The sequence below is a fragment of the Nerophis ophidion genome, linkage group LG01, assembly GCF_033978795.1.
Source record: "Nerophis ophidion isolate RoL-2023_Sa linkage group LG01, RoL_Noph_v1.0, whole genome shotgun sequence".
Classification (NCBI taxonomy): Eukaryota; Metazoa; Chordata; class Actinopteri; order Syngnathiformes; family Syngnathidae; genus Nerophis; species Nerophis ophidion.
Genome location: NC_084611.1, coordinates 92,180,000 through 92,196,160, shown reverse-complemented (window position 1 = coordinate 92,196,160; position 16,161 = coordinate 92,180,000). Strand labels below are relative to the sequence as shown.

The following is a 16,161-nucleotide window of genomic DNA, read 5'->3' as shown; positions in this document are numbered from 1 at the left end:
CAAAACATTTTAGCTAGTATTGACCTTACTTGAACACTGATAGAATTTGCACTTAAATAAAGGAGGAGTGAACATGCCAGTCAACAAAGTAAAGACTCTATAAACATCACCTGCTGCATGTTTCCTCACATCCTTAACTGTCAGTCACAGCAGCTGATGGACGCCTTATTGAGAAAATAAAAGCAACATCAAATAGTTTTCTGTATACTTTTAGCGTGGGGACAAAATTGTCCACACCTGTCTCCATCTAAACACAGCAGTGCGCTTTTAAACTCCCTGCAGGAAACCAAGAAAAATGTCGTTAAATTAAGTGCTTGGCTCGTTTACTCCGAGGGAAAATCTCCCGAGCAAAGTCCGTGCAGTTAGTCCGCCATGATTATCAAGCCAAACAACGCTAGTGCGCATGCGCCTGACTTCTTGTTGCATAAAATGCATTAATAAATGACAGTTTTTTGGTAATTAAAAAATTAGACTTATTTCTACCGGTCGGGAATTTTATTGTGAATTGTCATTTTACTGTTTATTGTTACATCCCTCGTCCATTAATAGTAAAACGTCAAGGGCGGCCACGGCATGTTCTTGCTGCTGATGCTGGTCAATTTTTTAGGGGCATTACAGAAAATGACGAGGGCAATCGCAGCTTTTGCCGCAGTTGCCGTCGTTAAATTCCAGCACTGTCTAAACCATGGGTCAGCAACCTTTTTGAAAGCAAGAGCTACTTCTTGGGTACTGATTAATGCCAAGGGCTACCAGTTTGATACACACTTCAATAAATTGCCAGAAATAGCCAAATTGCTCAATTTACCTTTAACTCTATGTTATTATTAATAATTAATTATATTTATCTTTGTGGAAACACTGATCATCTTAATGATTTCTCACCATAAATATATATAGAAACAGATAAATATATTCATTTAAAAAAAAGGGTATTTCTGACATTTTTCTTCCTTCTACGGAAAGTTTTTTGTAGAGAATAAATGATGAACAAAACACTTAATTGAACGGTTTAAAAGAGGAGAAAACCCGAAAAAAAATTAAAATTAATTTTGAAACATAGTTTGTCTTCAATTTCGACTCTTTAAAATTCAAAATTCAACCCAAAAAAAAGAAGAGAAAGACTAGCTAATTCAAATCTTTTTGAAAAAATTTATAAAAGAATCTATGGAACATCATTAGTATTTTTTCCTGATCAAGATTATTTTTAGAATTTTGATGACATATTTTAAATAGGTTAAAATCCAATCTGCACTTTTTTAGAATATATAACAAATTGGACCAAGCTATATTTCTAACAAAGACAAATCATTATTTCTTCTAGATTTTCCAGAACAAACATTTTAAAAGAAATTCAAAAGACTTTGAAGTAAGTTTTAAATTTGATTCTACAGATTTTCCAGATTTGCCAGAATAATTTGTTTGAATGTTAATCATAAGTTTGAAGAAATAGTTCACAAATATTCTTTGTCGAAAAAACAGAAGCTAAAATAAAGAATTAAATTAAAATGTATTTATTATTCTTTACAATAAAAAAAAATGATTTAATTTAACATTGATTTAAATTGTCAGGAAAGAAGAGGAAGGAATTTAAAGGTAAAAAGGTATATGTGTTTAAAAATCCTAAAATCATTTTTAAGGTTGTATTTTTTTCTCTCCAAAATTGTCTTTCTAAAAGTTATAAGAAGCAAAGTAAAAAAATAAATACATTTATTTAAACAAGTGAAGACCAATTCTTTAAAATATTTTCTTGGATTTTCAAATTCTATATGAGTTTTGTTTCTCTTAGAATTAAAAATGTCGAACAAAAAGCGACACCAGATTGCTAGTAAATAAATACAATTTAAAAAATAGAGGCAGCTCACTGGTAAGTGCTGCTATTTGAGCTATTTTTAGAACAGGCCAGCGGGCGACTCATCTGGTCCTTACGGGCGACCTGGTCTTGGTGACCCCTGGTCCAAACAGTATGTCCTCCTCGCTATGACATCACAACATAGCCAGACTGCAACAACAAAACGTCATCCAAGCTCACATTAAATTGCATGAATTTTCTCATTTGAAATTGTTTAACACGAGTATCCAACATTTATGAGTCAGGTAAGACAAAAGTGGACATTAAGCTCATTTATACAGTTTGTCTTTATCGTTAGTATTTCCTCTCTCTTCCTCTCTGCCCAGACGGTCTCAGAGTATCTTGTGACATTTCAAACGACGAGGAGCTCTTCTTGGGCCAAGGAGATTACCAGTTTGATATCTATCGGCTGATGAGAGAGGAGAACGGGTGGGTGATCGGCCACACCTCCTACAGTCACTTGCAATACGCCACGTCCTGATAGCGTCTTTTTGTCCACCACAGCAACGACTGGAACAGCTACCAGCCTCATTCCAACGTGCTGTGGCTCCACTACCTGTGCTCCAAGCTGCTCGCCATGAGGTACCGCAGCAAGGGTGGGAGGGGCGCCAAGGAAACCAAAAAAGAGCTGACACATTTCTATCAAAACATCCTGCAGTACAGATGTGCCACTGAAGCACTTCAAACATGCCCCCTGTTTCACTAGAACACCTTTTTAACCTCCGCTTAGACATGTCCATTATTTCAACTTATCATGTTTAATAACATTAAACGCTCACATTACTTTTGTTCTGTTTGTTTGGGTTTGTTTCTGCTGCCTGCCTCAGAAGCTGAGTTCTACAAATACCAGTATGGATTATACAGTAGGTGTTAAAGGGGAACTGCACTTTTTGGGGGGAATTTTTGCTAATCTTTCACAATCCTCATGTAAGACAACAACACATATGGTTCTCTTTTTTGTGCATTCTATTGCTAAACGCTAGCAAGAGTCGGCTATCCATGAAACTGTGGGGATGCACTCTATTCCACCTATAAACACACCCCCATCAACGTTTTATGTACATGCTGTAAGTATATATGTCATATAGTAACATTCATAATAACATGTAACATATACATGCTGTAAGTATATATGTAATATAGTAACATTCATAATAACATGTAATATATACATGATGTAAGTATATATGTCATGTAGTAACATTCATAATAACATGTAATATATACATGATGTAAGTATGTATGTTATATAGTAACATTCATAATAACATGTAACTTATACATGCTTTAAGTATATATGTCATGTAGTAACATTCATAATAACATGTAATATATACATGATGTAAGTATATATGTAGTATCTAGTAACATTCATAATAACATGTAATATATACATGATGTAGGTATATATGTAATATAGTAACATTCATAATAACATGTAATATATACATGATGTAAGTATATATGTAGTATCTAGTAACATTCATAATAACATGTAATATATACATGATGTAAGTATATATGTCATGTAGTAACATTCATAATAACATGTAATATATACATGATGTAAGTATATATGTCATGTAGTAACATTCATAATAGCATGTAATATATACATGATGTAAGTATATATGTAGTATCTAGTAACATTCATAATAACATGTAATATATACATGATGTAAGTATATATGTAGTATCTAGTAACATTCATAATAACATGTAATATCAATCAATCAATCAATATTTACTTATATAGCCCTAAATCACTAGTGTCTCAAATATACATGATGTAAGTATATATGTCATGTAGTAACATTCATAATAATACGTAATATCAACATGATGTAAGTATATATGTAGTATCTAGTAACATTCATAATAACATGTAATATATACATGATGTAAGTATATATGTAGTATCTAGTAACATTCATAATAACATGTAATATATACATGATGTAAGTATATATGTCATGTAGTAACATTCATAATAACATGTAATATATACATGATGTAAGTATATATGTCATGTAGTAACATTCATAATAACATGTAATATATACATGATGTAAGTATATATGTAGTATCTAGTAACATTCATAATAACATGTAATATCAACATGATGTAAGTATATATGTAGTATCTAGTAACATTCATAATTACATGTAATATCAACATGATGTAAGTATATATGTAGTATCTAGTAACATTCATAATAACATGTAATATATACATGTATATATATGAGTATATATACTTCTTGGGTATTGATTAATGCAAAGGGCTACCAGTTTGATACACACTTAAATAAATTGCCAGAAATAGCCAGTTTGCTCAATTTACATTTAATTAAAAAAAAAAAAAAAAATATATATATATATATATATATATATATATATATATATATATAAAATGGGTATTTCTGTCTGTCATTCCGTCGTACATTTTTTTCCTTTTACGGAAGTTTTTTTGTAGAGAATGATGAAAAAAAATAACTTAATTGAACGGTTTAAAAGAGGAGAAAACACAAAAAAAAATTTATATTAAATTTTGAAACATAGTTGATCTTCAATTTCGACTCTTCAAAATTCAAACAAAAAAATAAGAAAAAAATAGCTAATTCGAATCTTTTTGAAAAAATAAAAAAAATACTTTATGGAACATCATTAGTCATTTTTCCTGATTGAGATACATTTTTGAATTTTGATGACATGTTTTAAATAGGTTAAAATCCAATCTGCACTTTGTTAGAATATATAACAAATGGGACCAAGGTATATTTCTAACAAAGACAAATCATTATTTCTTCTAGAGTTTCCAGAAAAAAAAAAATCAAAAGACTTTGAAATAAGATTTAAATTTGATTGTAGAGATTTTCTAGATTTGTCAAAAATAATTTTTTTGAATTTTAATCATAATAAGTTTGAAGAAATATTTCACAAATATTCTTCTTTGAAAAAACAGAAGCCAAAATGAAGAATTAAATTAAAATGTATTTATTATTCTTTACAATAAAAAATAAATTTACTTGAACGTTTATTTAAATTGTCAGGAAAGAAGAGGAAGGAATTTAAAAGGTAAAAAGGTATATGTGTTTAAAAATCCTAAAATCATTTTTAAGGTTGTATTTTTTCTCTAAAATTGTCTTTCTAAAAGTTATAAGAAGCAAAGTAAAAAAAATTATGAATTTATTTAAACAAGTGAAGACCAAGTCTTTCAAATATTTTCTTGGATTTTCAAATTCTATTTGAGTTTTGTCTCTCTTAGAATTAAAAAAGTTGTGCTAAGCGAGACCAGCTTGCTAGTAAATAAATACAATTTAAAAATTAGAGGCAGCTCACTGGTAAGTGCTGCTATTTGAGCTATTTTTAGAACAGGCCAGCGGGCGACTCATCTGGTCCTTACGGGCGAACTTGGTGACCCCTGGCATAAAAAATGTGCTCCTGTCTTACATAAGGATTGTGAATGATGGGAAAAATTCTCCAAAAAGTGCAATTTCCCTTTCAAGATTAGGGGCGTGTCCATGCTAGCATGCTGCGTTTGGACTGAGCGGTGCATAAAGAAGCAGCAAGTAGAAAAACAAAATATTTATTCCATTTGTTCATTAAGACTATCATACATTTTTGCATCAAAACAAGCTTCATTTTGGTATGGTGAGAAGTGTGTGTGCGTGTGTGTGTGTGTGTGTGTGCGTGCGTGTGTGTGTGTGATGTCAATGCGGATCTTGATTGGATACGTGGAATGCCTCCATAGTTGAAGACGTGGAAATATTTGCGTTCAATAATCCTGTGATAATATTGAAGCAAACTTAAAAAGGAAGACTGCCTTAGAAAAAAAACAAACACATACGGAGACATTTCAAACTACACAAACAAGATCCACCAGGCCCAGAAGAGGTCAGGGATGTTTTCTTTTTCTGTCACTTTTGTTTTCTTGACAAGCACTTTTTGGTTGAGCTTTGAGGCAATGTTGGAGATGGCCTTGCTGGTGATGAGCCCACGGGTCTTTTCCGGGGAAACTCCACCGATTCGCGACGCTCCACAAAACCAGTGCAACACAACCAGATACAAACAGTAAATCCATGCAAGCTTATGTCAAAGTACTACATTACCCACAATGCAACTGGAGCACCTCTTCCCCTTGGAGCAGGGGTGTGTTGGCATTGTGTGGCCACTTCCGTTTGGATGTGTCCTCGTGGAAAATCGGTGGAGTTCCCGGACGAGTGTTTTGTGTGCGTCGCACAAGCAATGAACTGTTGAAGACTTATGCTCAGAAGGAGAAGTATTTAGTAAACCATTCCTGCTTTAGTCCCGCCGTCCCTCTCTGCTCCACATAAGGCCCCCTGAAACAAACACAATCAAAGATGTTGACAAGTTGCATCATTCTACACAACAGTCAAACTTCAATCTATGGAAGCCTGTTTCCCACATAAAAAAAATATAACATGAAAAAAACCGTGATGGTAAGTCATAATTCTCAAATAGAAAGTCATAATTATGAGTTAAATATTCGTAATAATTTGATAAATAGTCATAATAATGTGATAAATAGTCGTAACAATGTGATAAATAGTCATAATAATGAGATAGTCGTAATGACGAGATGAATAGTTGTAATATTGAGATAAATAGTTGTAATAGTTAGATAAATAGTCGGAATTAAATATGCGTAATTATCAGATAAAAGCCGAAATTGTAACATGAAATGTCACAATTATGACATTGAAAAGTCATCATTATTAGACAAAAAGTCAAATTGATGAGATAAGATGAAGTCAAAATTATGACATTAAGAGTCATAATTATTAGATAAAATAGTCAAAATTATTAGATAAAAAGTCAAACTTATGAGATAAAATGTCGTAATTATGAGAAAGTCAAAATTATTATATAAAATGTCATAATTACGAGATGAAGTCAAAATTATGACATTTGAGAGTCACAATTATTTGATAAAATTATCAGTATTGTGAGATAAAAAGTCAACATTATGAGATAAAATGTCATAATTATGAGAAAAAAGTCATAAATATGAGAGTCGAAATTATGAGAAAAAAAATTCATAATTATGAGAGTCAAAATTATAAGATAAAATGTCATAGTTACGAGATGAAGTCAAAATTATGAGATAAAATATCATAATGAGATAAAATATAATTATGAGATCAAATGTCATAATCATGAGGAAGTCAAAATTATGAGATACAATGTCATAATTACAAGACAAAGTCAAAATTATGACATTAGAGAGTCACAATTATTAGATAAAAGTCAAAATTGTGAGATTAAAAAATCAAAATTATGACAGTCAAAATTATGAGAAAAAAATGTCACAATTATGAGTGTCAAATTTGAGATAAAATGTCATAATTACACGATGAAGTCAAAATTATGACATAGTCATAATTATTAGATCAAACAGTCACAATTGTGAGATAAAAAGTCAAACTTATGAGATAAAGTCATAATTACGAGATTAAGTCCAAATTATGATATTAAGGAGTCATAATTATTACATAAAATAGTCAAAATTGTGAAATAAAAAGTCAAACTTATGAGATAAAGTCATAATTACGAGATTAAGTCCAAATTATGATATTAAGGAGTCATAATTATTACATAAAATAGTCAAAATTGTGAAATAAAAAGTCAAAATTATGAGATAAAATGTCATAATTACGAGCTGAAGTCAAATTATAACATTAAAGAGTCATAATTGTTGGATAAAATAGTAAAAATTGTGAGATAAAAAGTCAAAATTATGAGATAATATGTCATAATTATGAGAAAGCCAAAATTATGAGATAAAATGTCATAATTACGAGATGAAGTCAAAATTATGAGATAAAATGTCATAATTATGAGAAAGTCTAAATTATGAGATAAAATATAATTATGAGATAAAATGTCATAACTATGAGAAAGTCTAAATTATGAGTTAAAATGTCATAATTATGAGAAAGTCGAAATTATGGGATACAATGTCATAATTACAAGATGAAGTCAAAATAATGACATCAGGGAGTCACAATTATTAGATGAAATAGTTAAAATTGTGAGATAAAAATTCAAAATTATGAGATAAAATGTCATTATTATGAGAGTCAAAATTATGAGATGAAATGTCATAATTATGAGAGTCAAAATTATAAGATAAAATGTCATAGTTACGAGATGAAGTCAAAATTATGAGATAAAATATAATGAGATAAAATATAATTATGAGATCAAATGTCATAATCATGAGGAAGTCAAAATTATGAGATACAATGTCATAATTACAAGACAAAGTCAAAATTATGACATTAGAGAGTCACAATTATTAGATAAAAGTCAAAATTGTGAGATTAAAAAATCAAAATTATGACAGTCAAAATTATGAGAAAAAAATGTCACAATTATGAGTGTCAAATTTGAGATAAAATGTCATAATTACACGATAAAGTCAAAATTATGACATAGTCATAATTATTAGATCAAACAGTCACAATTGTGAGATAAAAAGTCAAACTTATGAGATAAAGTCATAATTACGAGATTAAGTCCAAATTATGATATTAAGGAGTCATAATTATTACATAAAATAGTCAAAATTGTGAAATAAAAAGTCAAACTTATGAGATAAAGTCATAATTACGAGATTAAGTCCAAATTATGATATTAAGGAGTCATAATTATTACATAAAATAGTCAAAATTGTGAAATAAAAAGTCAAAATTATGAGATAAAATGTCATAATTACGAGCTGAAGTCAAATTATGACATTAAAGCGTCATAATTGTTGGATAAAATAGTAAAAATTGTGAGATAAAAATTCAAAATTATGAGATAAAATGTCATAATTACGAGATGAAGTCAAAATTATGAGATAAATTGTCATAATTATGAGAAAGTCAAATTTATTAGATAAAATATCATAATTATGAGATAAAATGTCGTAATTATGAGAAAGTCTAAATTATGAGATAAAATGTCATAATTATGAGAAAGTCTAAATTATGGGATACAATGTCATAAATACAAGATGAAGTCAAAATAATGACATCAGGGAGTCACAATTATTGGATAAAATAGTCAAAATTGTGAGATAAAAATTCAAAATTATGAGATAAAATGTCATTATGAGAGTCAAAATTATGAGATGAAATGTCATAATTATGAGGAAGTCAAAATTGAGATAAAATGTCATAATTACTAGATGAAGTCGAAAATATGACAGAGTCATAATTATGAGATAAAACAGTCACAAAAGTCAAAATTATGAGATAAAGTCATAATTACAAGATAAAGTCAAAATTATGATATTAAGGAGTCATAATTATTAGATAAAATGGTCAAAATTGTGAGATTAAAAAGTCAAAATTATGAGATAAAATGTCATAATTATGAGAGTCAAAATGATGAGATAAAATGTCATAATTATTAGATAAAACAGCCAAAATTGTGAGATAAAAAATCCAACCTGTGAGATAAAATGTCATAATTATGAGATAAATAATCGTGATGAGTTAAATAATGATAATATTGAGATAAATCGTCATATAAGAAATAGGCGTAATTACCAGATAAAAAGTCGAAATTCTGACATGAAGTCAAAATGTTGACATTAAAAAGTCATAATTTATTATATAAAAAGGTCAAAATTGTGAGACAAAAAGTAAATAATGAGATACATTGTCATAATTAAGAAAGGAAAGGAGAAACAAGATGACTTCCATGAATAAATGTCCTTCCTGCTCCTCGGCACATTGACAGGTGAGTCCATATTTAGATTGTTTTATCTTTAATATGCAGAAATTAACTTCTTTTTGCACCTTTATTACAGTTATGTGCAAAAGTGTGACGCATGAAGTCGACCGCCTCAGCTGCATCTCCCAGTGTGAGTACACAATGTGGCATTTCTTAATCTATATGGATGGCAGTTAAAAATGTTACTTTAAACACAGAAATAATGTGCAGTACAATAAATGTTGGGTAACAGGAACTGTCTTTCATCCATTAAAGGGGATGGCGTCCACTGTAAGTTACTAGTGTGTGGAAGGCCAGAAAATACACTTTTCTTTTGGTGAACAACCTCTCCTAACGGCCACATCTTTTATGTCACTGTCATGTGTTTCGGTGAAAACGTTAACACACATGTCCTCTCTCAGAAAATGTCACTTTTATGGAGGTCATGTGTCTCATTTGGCTTCTGTTGGCCCTCAAAGCCAAGAAAGTCAGCTCAATCTCTCATTGACTACAATGTTAAAGGGGAACATTATCAGCAGACCTATGTAAGCGTCAATATATACCTTGATGGTGCAGAAAAAAGACCATATGTTTTTTTAACCGATTTTCGAACTCTAAATGGGTGAATTTTGGTGAATTAAACGCCTTTCTGTTTATCGCTCTGTGGCGATGACGTCAGAATGTGACGTCGCCGAGGTAACACACCCACCATTTTCATTTTCAACACATTACAAACACCGTCTCAGCTCTGTTATTTTCCGTTTTTTTGACTATTTTTTGGAACCTTGGAGACATCATGCCTCGACGGTGTGTTGTCGGAGGGTGTAACAACACTAACAGGGAGGGATTCAAGTTGCACCACTGGCCCCAAGATGCCAAAGTGTCTGCCGCCAGACCCCCATTGAATGTACCAGAGTGTCTCCACATTTGACCGGCGATGACAGACATGGCACAGAGTAGTATGGATAACCTGCAGATGCATTTGCAACGATAGTCAAGGAAATCACAAAGGTGAGTTTTGTTGATGTTGACTGCCAGCTAATCGATGCTAACATGCTATTTACCGGCGGTGCTAAAGCAGACATGGCACAGAGATGTATGGATAACCTGCAGATGCATTTGCAACAATAGTCAACAAAATCACAAAGGTGAGTTTTGTTGATGTTGACTGCCAGCTAATCGATGCTAACATGCTACGCTAATCAATGCTAACATGCTATTTACCGGCGGTGCTAAGGCAGACATGGTACAGAAATGTATGGATAACCTGCAGATGCATTTGCAACTATATTACGTTTCCTTCCACCCACATTTAATGCGAAACAAACACTTACCAATCGACGGATTTAAGTTGCTCCAGTGTCAAAAGATGCGAAAGTCCTGATCGTTTGGTCCGCACATTTCACCGGCGATGCTAACTCAGCTATTCGGCCATGCTATGGCTATAATTAGCGTCAATAGCTGATCGCTCAATAGCTTCAGTTTCTTCTTCAATATTTTCATACTCCAACCATCTGTTTCAATACATGCGTAATCTGTTGAATCGCTTAAGTCGCTGAAATCCCAGTTTGAATCCGAGCTAATGTCGCTATATCTTGCTGTGGTATTCCCATTGTTTGTTTACATTGGCAGCACTGTGTGACGTCACAGGGAAATGGCCAGTGTCTTCGCAGAGAGCCGAAAATAAGGCACTTTAAAGCTTTATTTAGGGATAGTCCGAGACCGGTAAAATTTTGAAAAAAACTTCAAAAAATACAACAAGCCACTGGGAACTGATTTTTATTGTTTTTAACCCTTTTGAAATTGTGATAATGTTCCCCTTTAAACACAAAAACACAACAAATTTTATTTTACTACTCGCTCTAACTAGGCCATTTCTCCACTTATCAGAAATCTGAGAACACCAGAACGTTCCTCAAAACCCTGAGGCGTTCACAGTTTTTACGGAAAGTCCATATCTTGAAGCGTTTGCCCACGATCAGACATAGTGTGCAGTGCAATAAATGTTTGGTCACACCCAAGAATGGTAGACCTGCTGCAATAATAATACTGCTGACTTACAAAGAATGTGTAATATTATAATATTCTACTCAGCTGGAGCTAGAAGGAGCTCTTTAGTGAACAAAGGTGCAGATGATTGCTCCCCACACTCACTCAAGTACATGTTTGACCCAGTTTTCTGCCTTCTCTCGTGCCTTAATTTAGCGCGGGAGAACAAAGTGAGCAACTGTCACTAAATGACGGCCCTTTTAGAGGAAGAGAGGCGACTGCTGGAAAGGCAGGTTATAAATAATGCAGCTTTAAATAGTCAGCACAAAATGTTACATCGGGAAATATGCTGTCCGAGGACTTCAGGAGGGATGGGTACCGAATATTCACGTACTTTTTTGGTACCGACCAAATCCCGCCGGTCCTACGCGACACTTCAAATCCAATGGTGACTCTTTGCACTTCGGCACTTGCTGATCACCCCAGCAGCACTGAGAGCGGACTTGGCATAACTACTTCTCAGTCAAATGTGTCAAACTCATTTTATAAGCTGGGTAACCTTATAATCAATACAGTACCGTATTTTCTGGACCATAGGGCGCACTGGATTACAAGGGCCACTACTGGGTCTCGTCGGGTCTATTTTCATACAAAAGGGGCAGTCTACACCTATCTCTTATGTGTGACTGCCAGCATATTGCAGTCTACACGTATCTCTTATGTGTGACTGCCATCATATTGCAGTCTACACCTATCTCTTATGTGTGACTGCCATCATATTGCAGTCTACACGTATCTCTTATGTGTGACTGCCATCATATTGCAGTCTTCACGTATCTCTTATGTGTGACTGCCATCATATTGCAGTCTACACGTATATCTTATGTGTGACTGCCATCATATTGCAGTCTACACGTATATCTTATGTGTGACTGCCATCATATTGCAGTCTTCACGTATCTCTTATGTGTGACTGCCATCATATTGCAGTCTACACGTATATCTTATGTGTGACTGCCATCATATTGCAGTCTTCACGTATCTCTTATGTGTGACTGCCATCATATTGCAGTCTACACGTATCTCTTATGTGTGACTGCCATCATATTGCAGTCTTCACGTATCTCTTATGTGTGACTGCCATCATATTGCAGTCTACACGTATATCTTATCTGTGAATGCCATCATATTGCAGTCTACACGTATCTCTTACGTGTGACTGACATCATATTGCAGTCTACACGTATCTCTTATGTGTGACTGCCTTCATATTGCAGTCTACACGTATCTCTTATGTGTGACTGCCTTCATATTGCAGTCTACAAGTATCTCTTATGTGTGACTGCCATCATATTGCAGTCTACACATATCTCTTATGTGTGACTGCCTTCATATTGCAGTCTACACGTATCTCTTATGTGTGACTGCCTTCATATTGCAGTCTACACCTATCTCTTATGTGTGACTGCCATCTACTGGTCACACTTATCATTACACTATGTACCAAATAAAATAGCTTCGAGGTCGGTAAGCACAACCAGATTTATTCCGTACATTAGCCGCACCGGGTTGTAAGGCGCAGTGTCCAGTTTTAAGAAAAAGAACAGATTTTAAGTGCGCCTTACAGTCGGAAATATGAAATTGCACACAGTACATGTATTTTTTTCCTGTCAAAATAGAAAGTTGAGGACATTTAGAAACAAATAGATGAATGGTAGTTCCAAAGCCACATAAAATGAGGTGGCCGGCCAGATATGAGTTTGACGCATGTGATTTAACATTTTCGACGTAATTGCAACTTAATGTCATACTAAATAACATCAAAACATATAATGAAACAAGATATAACAACTGGACAGCAAATGACATAATCAGCTCATTTTTAAAAGTTGCAATTAAAATGAGAACAATCAGTATTTTTGAACACATATAAAAATAGTGAAAATTGGTTCCGGTAGTACTTGTATCGGTTCCCCGGTACCGTATGGATTCCAATGAGATTATATTTGTAAATGCCTACCTGATAGTTTGTGCCTGTGGGTGCAGATATGGCTCCTGGCAGGAGGGCGACACGTAGCGGATGCCCGTGTGCGGGGGCGGGCAGACGGGCAGCGGGGCGGTGGGCGCCGGCGTCGGGGGGACGCAGGAGGTCCGGGATCTCGGGGAGCGGGGGAGGGAGGGGGAGGTGTGCTTGTGTGGAAGGGAGGAGGTGGAGTAGCGGGGGGAGACGTGGCAGCTGGACTGGTGAGGCAGGGTGGAAGAGGCCGAGGAGTATGGAGGCAGGCGCTCGTAGGCGCCCGAGCAGGAGATGCTACTTCCACGCTCCGTCTGCTTCCTCTGTCCACACAAATAATCCTGCATTAGTATTCAAGCCCCTTTTGTACACAATATATATATTTATAGACGTTAGGTCAGGAAAAAACACCCAAGGCTATTTCATCCCTACAAACCTCTTTCGCAGGTTTCGCTGCTCTTCAGGGGATTTCAGGGTAGGAAAAATCCCCTGAAGAGCAGGGTAATCTGCAAAACAGCCTCTGTGTTTTTTCTTGACCTAACTTATATTCCGCTCTACCCTGGTATTGAGCACTGTATAACAGATAAACCACAGAAACCTTGACTATATGTATGTATATATATATATATATATATATATATATATATATATATATATATATATATATATATATATATATATATATATATATATAGGTGTGGGAAAAATCACAAGACTACTTCATCTCTACAGAACTGTTTCATGAGGGGTTCCCTCAATCATCAGGAGAGATATATATATATACATATATATATATATATATATATATATATATATATGTATATATATATATATATATATATACACACATGTATGTATGTATATACGTATGTGTATGTATATATATATACATACATATGTATGTTTATATATATATATGTATGTATGTATATATACTGTATGTATGTATGTATATACATATGTATGTATATATATATTTACATATATATATGTATGTGTATATATATATATATTTATATATACACATACATATATACATGTATATATATTTACATATATATATGTATATATATGTATGTGTGTGTATATATATATATATTTATATATACACATACATATATATATATATATACATATACATACATGTATATATATATATATACATACATATATATATATATATATATATATATGTATGTATATATATATATATATACACATATATATATATATATAATTAATCCCGGAGGGGAAATTGGGATTGGGGGGGGAGTAAAAAACATAAATTGAAAATTCAGTCAAAGGCTGGACTCCAGGTAGGGAGGCCAGACTGAAGCCAAGGAAAACAATCTAATAGCCATAACACACATAAACATGTTACATAGAATGAACAAAACTTGCAACAGAGAGGAGGGAGTGGCAGCTACGTAGGCCAGCTATATGTGCGTGTGCGTGCATATATATTAATGTGTGTATGTATATATATATATATATATATATATATATATATATATATATATATATATATATATATATATATATATATATATATATATGAAATTGGAGCGGCGGCTACACTTCCCTCTAGCCTAAGGATACATTATTTTCGTAGGAACTAAAATTTAAGCTATTTTTCCTTTAACATAGCCAAAGTTATTAGCAGATTAAAAAAAACAGCATTTATTATTATTATGTGGCCAAAGTTAATTTAGAAGATGTATTTTTAACATGCTGCTGAACCTCTTTGAAGTCCTCAATTCTAATCATTTTGGGTATCCATAGAAATGTAAATGTATATAGTTTGGCGATATAATAGTTGATATATATCTCAACTATATTAAAGCCAAAGTATTATATACATAAAAAATAACTGACTATAAGTCAGTTATTATCTTTAATGTAAATTGGAAGTAAAATGGAAAAAAATCCCCTGCTGTGAACACATCCTGGCACAAAGAGACACTACATTAGGCACAGCTCCACACTCACTAGCTGCCTCTTTCTTAGTGATTAAAGATGTGTGGCGTATATGCAGTCACATGTGATTTGGCCACGTACACACACACACACACACACACACACACACTGGGGACAAGTGGTCCAGATTGGCTGAGTAACTACTTCATGTTCCCAAAAGAAAAACTAGGCTGGAGTCCAACAATCCCTTGGAGCAGGAAGAAGTTCACTTTAATGAACTCAGACTTTGCATGAACACACACACACACTTACCCTCATAGTTGGCGTGGTGCTAACAGGGCGGGGCTTGTTGTCCCGGAGCCTGGGGCTGCCGTTGTCCCCGACGACAGGGGGGTGGAGCTGCAGCTGATGCCGTTCTTCCTGCAGGGAGGGAAGGATGAAGAAAGGCCTTGTTGTTGGTGCGTCTGAAGGTTGATTTCTTTGCCCACTTGGCAGACTATCTTTTGCAATATCTCGCCACCCGCACACATCCAACATGACAAGAGCGTTTAGTTATGTCCGTGAATTCCAGCCTTCTTTCATGTGCTTTTATATCCTCAGCACCTGAAACTTTGACAAGCTTAAATAAGTTAAAGGCCTACTGAAATGAGATGTTCTTATTCAA

General features: G+C 33.5%; 2 protein-coding genes across 6 annotated transcripts in view; one reads left to right on the top strand and one right to left on the bottom strand.

Moving 5' to 3' along the window:
- Positions 1-2,637, top strand: part of haspin (histone H3 associated protein kinase) — a 45,007-nt gene extending 42,370 nt beyond the window's left edge. The window contains exons 15-16 of the mRNA XM_061916237.1: positions 2,176-2,278; positions 2,354-2,637. Of these exons, the coding sequence (XP_061772221.1) occupies positions 2,176-2,278; positions 2,354-2,555 (305 nt within the window). The 3' untranslated portion in view covers positions 2,556-2,637. The remainder of the gene's footprint in view (positions 1-2,175; positions 2,279-2,353) is intronic.
- Positions 2,638-5,422: 2,785 nt separating this feature from the next.
- The window catches only part of fam184b (family with sequence similarity 184 member B), an 85,312-nt gene continuing 74,573 nt past the window's right edge, over positions 5,423-16,161 (bottom strand). For all 5 annotated transcript variants that reach the window (XM_061916286.1, XM_061916268.1, XM_061916294.1 and 2 more), the window contains exons 16-18: positions 15,810-15,917; positions 13,587-13,903; positions 5,423-6,192 (exon numbers count right to left, since the gene is read on the bottom strand). In XM_061916286.1, coding sequence (XP_061772270.1) covers positions 6,120-6,192; positions 13,587-13,903; positions 15,810-15,917 — 498 coding nt within the window. In that variant the 3' untranslated portion in view covers positions 5,423-6,119. The remainder of the gene's footprint in view (positions 6,193-13,586; positions 13,904-15,809; positions 15,918-16,161) is intronic.